The sequence below is a fragment of the Physeter macrocephalus genome, chromosome 19 (assembly GCF_002837175.3).
Source record: "Physeter macrocephalus isolate SW-GA chromosome 19, ASM283717v5, whole genome shotgun sequence".
In the NCBI taxonomy this organism is placed as follows: Eukaryota; Metazoa; Chordata; class Mammalia; order Artiodactyla; family Physeteridae; genus Physeter; species Physeter macrocephalus.
In genome coordinates this window covers 19,503,307-19,514,404 of record NC_041232.1, presented here as the reverse complement: position 1 = coordinate 19,514,404, position 11,098 = coordinate 19,503,307, and the positions used below count along the sequence as shown (strand labels likewise).

The following is an 11,098-nucleotide window of genomic DNA, read 5'->3' as shown; positions in this document are numbered from 1 at the left end:
AAAGAAATCACACAGGGAAACCTAAAATTGGGTTCCTATTTACTATCCTCAAGTTTACAGACATAAAAAGTAACAGATATTTAGAACAGGCATCATTACTCAGAAAACATGACATGTCTCATTTCAAATATGATTAGCAAGTTGGTATTTAACATATGTGAATTAATCGGTAATATATAAAACACAGAATACCAAGACTGTTTTTAAAAAGAATTGTTTATTTACTGGACCTGGGGCAGATTAGATACACAACCAATTTTAAATTTACAGCTTTCAACTCATTTTGAAGTGTTTTCACACACACGCACACAAATTGGCATGCAACAGTTGTCCTAAGGTAAAACACAGTCACCTTAAACTGTTGCAAGTATTTTCACCCAAGGTGAAAAAAATACTTAAGATGTTAATAACACTGACCCATCAAAGAAATCACACAGGGAAACCTAAAATTGGGTTCCTATTTACTATCCTCAAGTTTACAGACATAAAAAGTAACAGATATTTAGAACAGGCATCATTACTCAGAAAACATGACATGTCTCATTTCAAATATGATTAGCAAGTTGGTATTTAACATATGTGAATTAATCGGTAATATATAAAACACAGAATACCAAGACTGTTTTTAAAAAGAATTGTTTATTTACTGGACCTGGGGCAGATTAGATACACAACCAATTTTAAATTTACAGCTTTCAACTCATTTTGAAGTGTTTTCACACACACGCACACAAATTGGCATGCAACAGTTGTCCTAAGGTAAAACACAGTCACCTTAAACTGTTGCAAGTATTTTCACCCAAGGTTGAAAAATTGTTTATCCTGAACATGAAAACCTGTAACAAATTTAAATTAATTATATAAAACTCGTTACTTGTAGTTTCCCCCTTGCAACGATCCAAAACAAATGTACAAGTAACCAATATACATCAGTCACAACATAATCCTGGATCATCCCCAAACCAAAACTAGATGCTCCTTTAATTTTAAACCCATCATCAGAGGCCAAGAGAAAGTCATTTCGTTTTATACAAAACAAAATTCACATGTGCCAAAAAAAGAAAGACCCAAGAAAAACAAAAACACCCTAGTACTGACAGTAATGCTCAGTACACTAATTAAACAGTGGCCAAAATGCCACTGATCAAAAATAAAATAGTGGCTGTATATCACTGCAAAGAAATCCAAGAGGCTTTTAACCCTTGGGCTTCAGAAATCCAGATTTTTCCAATTATGTGAATGTATACCTCCTCCGTGACAAGAGTAGAGAAAGTGGATGTGCCAGCATAGAAAGAAAAAGAACCACCTTCACTGCAACACCCAGAGAATTGGCTTTAACAGAGACTTCTTACAAGGTTAGGCAGAAACCAAAAAATGGTTCTTAGCTGCTTGTGTCAACAATTTTAAGTGGAGGTGATTGAGTTCTAAGGTTCAAAGTAAAACTTTAAAGGGGAAAAAGGTTGTTGGTTTAAGTCTTATCTTTAAAGCAAAAACAAGATAGACAAAGTATAAAAGTACCAACCTGGTAGCATACTCTAGTCACAGAGCTCTGCCATTAGGCTGGATAGAAAATGTCAAGATTCAGATTGTTGTTTCTGATAAGGACTCAACAACAAAATGAACCTTTAATGACTTGAACTGCAGGATAAGGGATCCCAAGAATGCAGTCATTTTTAGTAAAGTACTATCAGTAAAGTACTATCCTGAACAAACTGCATTTTACTATGAAAACAAAAGGAAAGAAGATATAATAAGGACTATACACCTATATTCCACTTACAGTGTTTGAGTTCTGGAAGGACCTGTATATGGAGAAAGAACTGAAATATGAAATCATGCCAATCACATGTCAAATTTTCACTATAACTTTCCTAAAAAAGTGTTTTCCCCCAATATCTATTAATCACAAAGAAACAGAGGCTGTGAATGTACAGTTTAGAAAATAAAAACATAGACACTAATGACATTATTATGACCAAGATGTTTGGTAAACAGTGAATTATGAGTTTCAGATCATCAGGAAAAGGCTTTTTAAACAACCCTCCGGACTTCAAAAAATCTCTTCAGGTAGTAGATCTGTCCCAATGTCATGGCAACTAGAACAAGAGCTTCAAAGAAGGACCAAAGGACCACTCTGCTGTTTGTGTTGTCATTGACTGTTGAGGACAAACAAACAAACAAAATTTTACAAAAAGAAAAAAAGAAAGAAAGAAAGAAAAAAAAAAAGGAATCAGCATAGGCATCATAAATTATCCCCTATTCTTAACTCCATGTGAGAGTACTACTTCACACAACAATCACAGTACTCTAAATACCTCTGGCTTTTGCCCCCAAGCAACTTAACGTACTTAGAAGCAGAGAACTTTAGATTTAGATGAGACCTTAAAGAGTCATGGAGTTCAGTCAAGCCCAATATGATTATGCATGAGAAAAGAGAGGAAAAGTGACCCAACCGAGGTCACAGTCTAGGGCTAAAACCCAATCCAACACATTAGAAAGTCCCTGCATTACAATCCTTTTTGCTGAATCAGAAAATTGACTTAAAAAAAAAAAATCAAGAGATTATTTCAAGATCACAGAGTTAACCAAAAAGCACTACCTACCAAGTCAAAATGTGTCAGTCTAAGTGTCTTTCTCTTTAAACATTTATCCAATAAATATTTACTGAGCACTATGTACAGTACTTAGCATCTGTTCTAGATGGTGAGGTTTCTCAGTTTCATGGACCAATACTGGCAGCTACTACTAGACAAACTTGAACTAGTTTCATGATTTACCCATTTTAAGCTAAGAATTTGATCATCAAAGGAACAGCCGTGACTATATTAATTTATTCCACTCAATTTATATCACATTCTTTCAATTTCCTGATCAAATTCCTTAACTTTTTAAAAGCACTGGGTAGTTTCTGATTTTTCTGCAAATGGCCAATACTAAAAACAATAATAATGAGCAATACAGTAATACAGATGAATAACTGTCGTATTTTTAGATGTATGTATACCATTTATAAAAAGATAAACTAGAATTGCAATAAATACTGGACTGATGATCACTCAAAAAGAAGTGAAAAGCAGTTAAATGTTTCCAGAAAGATAACTTGTAGTTACTCAAGAAAAAAAAGTGGGTTTTTTTTTCCCAGAGTAAAAACAGAGACATGCCCAAGAACATTAACTAGAACTCTAAAAACCACCAACAGTTACATTTTAGTGCTAATTCCATGGCATGAAGTTTATTTCTGCTGCAAACTTAGTAACCGATTTCTAGCATAACTGAATGACTAGCATCTTAAAATTTTTGTCTAAAAGGGGAATGGCTGAGTAAATACTTCAAAATATTAAGCAACCACATAAAAAGAGGTATTTATCGCTCCCTTCACTTATAGAAAAATGCATCTTTAAGCTTAAATAGAACACACTGAAGCATACTAACATAGGAAAGTAACCATCTAGAAAAATGTGTGTTTATAAGATGCTGTTCTCATGCCATTCACACATTAGCCTGATCTAAAAGCAACACAGCGCTATTACAATACTGTAGTGTAAAAAAAAGTCTCATTATAGCCATCTCTGAGAAGCCAGTGTTACAGGAAGATGTACAAATAACAAACAACATTGTGGGAACTATTCGATTTGTGAAATTAAACTGAATGTCTAAAATTCTATTTTGTTTGTGAAACAAATACAAGAGTATCTCCATTCAAATTAACGACTAGAGAATAAGGTTGGATGTCCCCATAGACTGGAAGATTGGTGCTTCCTCTGGCTGCTGTGTTCCCAAGAACCTCCTATTTCCTTAAAGCCACCTGGCCTGAACTAGTTAAACTACGAAGCAGTGAAAACTCTGAGTTCTCACACGTTGTTCACTGCCCTTCTCACCCCAGAATGGGCTAGCCCCCACCTGGGAGCAAAATAACCAAGAGGTGAGGGAGAGAAGGTAGGGATTCCAGAGGGTGAGGAGATCAAGAGCGCAGGCAAGGAGAAGGAATCATGGTGGAAGAGGCAAGGGAGTATGCATAAAAGCCTTGGTCCATCTCAGGCCCCATTCCATCCCAAAAAAGGGAGAACAGAGGCACTTCTCCAGTCTGTTACATTTACTCATTATTCTCCCAAGGAGAGGTGAAGTCTGCGCTCTAGGTCTTAAAGAGGCCTTTCCATCAGCAGCAAGAATAGATGTTAAGAGGGTGGGAAGAACAGAAATCACATCTTGAAGAAATTCAACCTGTTCTTATCTATTTGAGTAGCTCTTCTCTCCACTCCCTACCCCAACTTCAAAACAAAGATTCCAGACATAAGCCACTTTGCATTTACAGACAGCTTGCTCCCAGTGAGGTCTATCCCCAAGGACAACCTGGAGGATGAAGATACTGAATGGGTGCAGACCTGGATCTAAAATATGGTCATCTGGACTTCCCTGGTGGCGCAGTGGTTGAGAATCTGCCTGCCAATGCAGGGGACACAGGTTCGAGCCCTGGTCTGGGAAGATCCCACATGCCACGGAGCAACTGGGCCCGTGAGCCACAACTACTGAGCCTGCGCATCTGGAGCCTGTGCTCCACAACAAGAGAGGCCGCGACAGTGAGAGGCCCGCGCACCGCGATGAAGAGCGGCCCCTGCTTCCCGCAACTAGAGAAACTAGAGAAAGCCCTCGCACAGAAACGAAGACCCAACACAGCCAAAAATAAATTAATTAATTGAAATATGGTCATCTGGTCTGTGGGTCAATATGGTACCTCTTAATTTTAAATGCAAAAGCAACATAATTAATGCCACATCCTGGGCTAAAACAGGCTTTTGCAACCTAAGACGGGATTCCAATTATCAATGTTTTTGAAGACTAATACATTCTCAGTTCCCAGTTTACGAACTTGGGAGCCCAAACTGATCTTCACCTGGTGAGTACCTCTATGCATGGTTTAATGCTTTCTATTTTAACTAGACTAAACATTAGGTTTTAGAAAAACAGCTAAGCCTCAGCATATAACATTGCCCACACTGGCACAAGTTTCAGATGTGTGATTTAAAACCAATGCAATACCACAGGGAACTCTGTTCAATGTTATGTGGCAGCCTGGATGGGAGGGGAGTCTGGGGGAGAATGGATACATGTATATGTATGTCTGAGTCGCTTTGCTGTGCACCTGACACTATCACAACTTTGTTAATCGGCTATACTCCAATATAAAATAAAAAGTTAAAAAAAAACAATGCAATATCCATTTTACAGTGTTTTTCCCTTCTGCTTTACGAAAACCATTAGCTTACTCCCTAGCTGACCATACATTTTTTTAAACTCTTAAATGTTTGGTTCAGAATGAATGTCCCAATAATAAACTAGTCTAGTACAAAGCTCTACAAAGAAACATGTATACTCAAAAATTATCTTTGCATAGATGTTTTTTTAAGTCAATATTTTAGTATGTTTATGTTTGCAAAATTTCCAAATGAGGAAAATACAAGCAAGCTCTTGGGTAATACACCATCACCAATTCATGGCCCCCAGACACGGCCCCCAGTCAAAGCATTAACTTACTTGCTCTGTGTATTCTCTCCCGAACTTCCATGTATTCCTGTTCATGCTTTACAGCTGTCATCGCCACTGCGAGCTCATTAATCATTTCTTCTAGCTTGTTCTGGTGAGCTACAAAAAGATTTGAAACAGATTAGCACATACTTGGCAATCTCTTTCTGAAAAATACTTATAAAGCAGTAAAAAAACAACAAAAAAACAAACAACAACAACAACAAAAAATCCTCCAGAGAAGGCATACAAAAGAAGCTATTTTTTTTTAATTTATTTATTTTATTTTATTTTATTTTTGGCTGCGTTGGGTCTTTGTTGCTGCGCGCGGGCTTTCTCTAGTTGCGGCAAGCGGGGGATACTCTTCGTTGCGGTGCACGGGCTTCTCGTTGTGGTGGCCTCTCCTGTTGCGGAGCACGGGCTCTAGGTGCGCGGGCCTCAGCAGTCGTGGCACACGGACTCAGTAGTTGTGGCTCGCGGGCTCTACCTCACAGGCTCAGTAGTTGTGGCGCAAGGACTTAGCTGCTCCGCGGCATGTGGGATCTTCCCGGATCAGGGCTCAAACCCGTGTCTCCTGCATTGGCAGGCGGATTCTTAACCACTGTGCCACCAGGGAAGCCCCGAAAGAAGCTATTTTTAAGAAATGGCTCAGACATCATTTTGGACCATTGATGACAATTTAATTCTCAAAGCATTTTTTAAAGTTCATTCCCAGTAGAGAAACCTTTTTCAGAGTAGGAAACATACTATACAACGTTTACTAAGTAAAGGACTACAACCCTAAGAAATGTCTTCCAAGGAATTCCTAAGTGAAGTTCACTAAATTCACTGCTAACCATAGTGGAGAAAAAAAAAAAGACTGGCGGGAGGAGGGTGAGGAGGGGGTGCCACAAAACATAAAATAAACAAAACCCTAATAATAATCCTATAAATAACAATATTTAAACTAAATCAAAATCCACTCTTAAAAAATCATGTAACTCTAATGTTAATTTAGGAGTAGTATCAAAACTGACTTTTAATCTTTATGAAGTTGAGCAGAGAAAAACATGAAGATGTTCTGAGGAAAATCCACACCAACTCAACATTCTTCTATTACAGTCAAAGCAATAATTTCACTATAGTGGGAAACAGCAGGCACTGCAAGTGAAGAAACAAGCTCTCAGCCGCGCAAGGTTTAAAAGCAGGTATTCTCTTTAGCAAGGTAAACTAATAGTTCTGAAAAATAAGTGTATGCTTCTAGGTAATGCTGTATTATGACAATGAACAAACAGGTATGAAAAAAATATACCACAAGGGAAGACTGCATCGGAGGGGTTTCTTCAGGACTGCCCAAGATTGGGCCTCATCTTGAATTCCAAATTGCCACAGATAATCCTACATTTCTTAAGAGAAACCAAGAGCCTCTACCATTTTAAGGTAGTTGGGCTGGAATCACAAATGATCCCTCACTAGCTTCATGTCAGAAGCCCATGCACTACGTGGAACCTTCAGAGCAGGGTTTCTCAGAAGTACTGTGGACATTCTGGACCACATAATACTTTGTGGTGGGAAGCTGTCCAATGCATTGTACAACCACCAACCCAGCCATGAGACTCAAAAATGTTTCCAGGGCTTCCCTGGTGGCGCAGTGGTTGAGAGCCAATGCAGGGGACACGGGTTCGTGCCCCGGTCCGGGAAGATCCCACAGGCCGTGGAGCAGCTAGGCCCGTGAGCCATGGCCGCTGAGCCTGCGCGTCCGGAGCCTGTGCTCCGCAACGGGAGAGGCCACAACAGTGAGAGGCCCGTAGTTTCCAGATACTGCCAAATGTCCCCTGGGGGGCAAAAATCACCCTAACCTGAGAACCACTGCTTTAGAGGAAAGCTTGATTTTATAGCTGCCATTCACTGATATTAACAAGCAAAAGCAAGAATTTTAAATAACGTGTTAAAAGATTTAAGAAGAGTATTCACATTCATCAGCCAACATTTTCTGACTATTTAGAAATGACTAATTTCCAGAAAATGAACAAAGTCAAAGCCCTTCAAAACTCCTAATTCTCCTTGAGAATTAGCCAAGTCATGAACTGCAAATGACCCTGGAAAGCAAGCACAGAAATTTCTTAGTAGTACGATTCTCTAAATTCTATAGATTTCAACACCTAAAAACAGTTCACCTTCTTTATGTAAATACTCTACTAAGTGCTCACTATCTAGGGCAAATGATATCACATTAATACTATGAAATACTATTAAAACTACTACTACTACTACTACTACTACTACTACTACTACTACTAGTTTCCAAAAATCCTGAAACGTACTGTGCCAAAAAAAAAAAAAAAAAAATCCTTACGTGCTGGCTCCTGGTAAGCAATTTATCCAGAAGAATCAATTTAGGGTTCATTGCTGGTCAGTTGAGGAATAAAAATTAATCCAACTGCAACATATGTCTGACAAAGCTTTTGTCACCTTATCTAGACACGGCTCCTAGAACTGCATTTCACATCTCACCAAGTTTCAAATGACCTAACCTGTATCTCCTGTAACCAAATAAAAACCACCAAAAAACAACCACTCTAAAACTCTAAATTAGTTGTAGGTTCTTTTTTTTAACTAAGAGAAAAAACACTCTCATGCTAACAAACTGAGATTAGAAAGAAGGAAAGCAGAAATTAGACAGTAGCCAACAAAAATATGCAGAAAGACAGGATGCTGTCAAAAATCAATCCACATACCATCCCAGGTATCTCCACCACCTGAAGAAAAGTGTAAGATATAAACACACACATACAAAAAGTTTAGCTAAACTAGTCATGTATACAAATGAGCAACTAAAAATGTATATACCAGAATAAGCAAATTAACAGAACAAACAACCTAAGACACATGTAACCTACATGCTTACAAGAGCACAAGTGACTAAAAAAAGCTGCCTGTAATGGCAACTGTAAAGAGATAAAATATAAACATGAACCTCCAATAACTTCTTTTTGTTAATTAGGAGATTTGGATAAATAAAAAGTATATTTCACAAAAGGTTTTTGGTCGTAAATACAGTCAGTGAACCTAAAATAAGATCAAACACTCCACTCAGGTGGATAAAATGTACAGAATTAATATTAACTCTTAGAATGTGACATCAATCTTCTGAATGTTCATCTCACCTTCTGTTTCCATGTCTTGTCCTTTGGGGGCCTCCCCAATATCAATGGTGAACATCACTATCTTTGGAGTCATGGTGGACATCCTATTGCTAAAACAAAACTTATATGTTCCATCCATGTGAGCAGCAAATGTGTATTTCCCACTGGACTCCCGGTCTCCTTTATAAATTCCTTTATTATCAGGCCCTGTAATCTGGAAGCAGGAGAGAAATGCGTGAGATAGCTCAAAAGATTTAAAATCGTAAGTGATGTCTGCTGGCAACAGAACATTCGCTAAGAAAATGTAACCTGCCGTTGGCTCCACTTCAGTCAGTTACTGACAGTAACCTCTTTGGACTGCAGTTCTCCCACTTAAGAAACAAGGCTCTCTGAACACCTTTCAACTCTACATTTGTCTACGTGACTACATTCATCTTATTTGTCCAACTTAAACGCAAACCCCTCAGAAATACACCTTACACTTGTCTTCAAGTGGCCCAATACCACCAACAAACAGGCAAATATGTAGCTGTTAACATCAAAACCAGAAAAAAAGAAATCTCTTTAAAACTAAGAATTTTGAGCAAGCTACATGTCTAGGTTTTCCTGATTGATCTGCCGGTAGAGGAATCTGCTTTATCTGAGATGCCTGAAGGCCTAAGGGAAAGGACTAGGTTGGAAACTGGGAGCCCCATGTTCTCACCCCAGTGTGTTACCCCACTGTTAGGTCTTGCTCAAGTCAGCTCCTCTTATGAAGGCCGTACCACCTGTAAAACTTGCAGACTGAAACAGTTGATGTCGTAAGATCTTAGCTAATTTTATCAGTCATTCCTGCCGTCATCTCCTTATTTCTGGAGTTCACTTGTTTTGTGCGATTTATGTCCCGCTCAGTTGATGGTCACTGTCAGATGGAAAATCCTTAGACCCAATTAATCATGCTAACAGGTGAATTTAAATAGTAATTACATCTGGTTTCCTAAAAAAAGTCAGAGGCGAGTCATTCCCTGGGCTTAAAAAAAGACACAGGAGAAATTTTAGAGACTGCTAGTTTCCTAAAATAATTTTCCGTTTTCTCCAGATACCACGCTGCAGTCACTTCTAAACTGCATGACCCAACTCCACTCTCCTAGTCATGACGATGGCTAAACGAGGTATCCGAAGGTTTGTGTAAGAACGAGTTAACTCGGGTGAAAAAATAAAGGCAAACACAACGCGAACGTCTGCCTAGCACTCCTCCATAGCTTCCGATTTACTTTTTCAGAAGTTTCCATGCCACGTCCCAACTTTAATTCGCGCTATGAAGGGAAACAGCTGATGACCGGATCGAGACCTGCCACCAGCTAAACGTGACTGTGAAGCGCTTCCTGGGCCCGGAGCTGACACGCGGCGCCTAGTCGACAAAGCTCGGCGAGAGGTTCCAAGGGGAACCCGCCGTTCAAGCTGAGAATCCAAAGCAACCACGCAACGGCTCCGTATCCCGCGAGAAGCCTGGAATCCGGGCGGGCGCGGGGAAAGGGGCCGTTAGGGGGTCGCCGGGTGGCGGCTCGGGCCCCTCCCAGTACTCGGACAGCGGCCTCCGTGTCCCGCTCCCCCCGCGGGCCCCGGGTGCCGACAACCCCCGTGCGACCGCGCGACCCCGCCTCGGTCGCGGGCAACGCGCCCGCACCTCCACGTCGATGTCCAGGAAGCCGCCCTCGGCCACCTCGAAGATGAGGCCCATCTTGGTGCCCGAGGTGACCCGCTCGAAGAAGCACTCCTCGGCATGCGCGTCGATGCTGACGAAGTAGCCCGAGGCCGTGGCCAGGAGGGCGGCCAGGAGCACCAGAAGCTCAGCGAGCGTCACCATGGTGGGGCTGGGGCCGAAGCCAGGACCGGGACTGCGGCCTCCAGAGCCGCCGCCACCGCTGTCGTCTCAGCCGCCGCCACCTCAGCCCCGCCCCTTCCGGCTGCGCCACCCGAGGGGGCTGATGCGGGCGCCGTGGATTGGTGGGCGCCAGTAGCTGCCACGTAACGGACGCACGGCGGCCGCCGAGGGACAAGGTGGCTCTGCGCGGCCCGAGCCCGGACGGTGGCTCCGAAGGACCAGAAACCAATCATCCGTATCCCTGTCCCCGTTCGCGTACAGCCTAAGTTTCCGTGGAGCACACTAGAAAGCGGTAGTATCAGGAAACCTCTTCAGCCCCATGCACGACCTTATTAGGATTATCCATAAAGAGGGCGAAAGATTTGGAGGCAGCAATAAGAGTGGAAGGAGGAATGGGGCTGAAGCCAAGGACTTGAGATTTTATGTTAGCCTCCCCTCACCTCGCAACAACCGACTGGGGAAGGATGGGGACGGGTATAGACTGAGAAGGGGCATGAGGAAACCTCCTGCGATGTTGGAAATGTTTTATATCGTCACCTAAATGATGGGTACGTGAGTGTTTACGTACGCTTTTTTTAAAACTCAGGAA

At 41.2% G+C, this 11,098-nt stretch overlaps 1 protein-coding gene across 2 annotated transcripts; it reads right to left on the bottom strand.

Moving 5' to 3' along the window:
- Positions 1–620: 620 nt before the first annotated feature.
- On the bottom strand, positions 621–10,588 carry TMED2 (transmembrane p24 trafficking protein 2). Of its 2 annotated transcripts, XM_028480289.2 has the most exons (5): positions 10,312–10,588; positions 8,667–8,859; positions 8,238–8,258; positions 5,533–5,640; positions 621–2,156 (listed from the first exon to the last, which is right to left on the bottom strand). In XM_028480289.2, exons 1-5 carry the CDS (start codon positions 10,489–10,491, stop codon positions 2,032–2,034), a joined length of 627 nt encoding a protein of 208 aa, XP_028336090.1. In that variant the 5' UTR covers positions 10,492–10,588; the 3' UTR covers positions 621–2,031. The 2 variants fall into 2 exon arrangements, with proteins under 2 accessions (XP_028336090.1, XP_007125212.1); XM_007125150.4 differs by lacking the exon at positions 8,238–8,258 and having other exon boundaries at positions 10,312–10,587.
- Between the last annotated feature and the right edge of the window lie 510 nt (positions 10,589–11,098).

Coding starts and splice junctions, on each gene's coding strand:
- TMED2 (XM_028480289.2), bottom strand. CDS start 10,491: ATGGTGACGCTCGCTGAGCTTCTGGTGCTCCTGGCCGCCCTCCTGGCC. Junction 5,641..8,237: donor TGGTGGAGATACCTGGGATG/GTATGTGGATTG, acceptor ATCTTTTTGTAG/CTCACCAGAACAAGCTAGAA. Junction 2,157..5,532: donor GGAGAGAATACACAGAGCAA/GTAAGTTAATGC, acceptor TGTCCTCAACAG/TCAATGACAACACAAACAGC.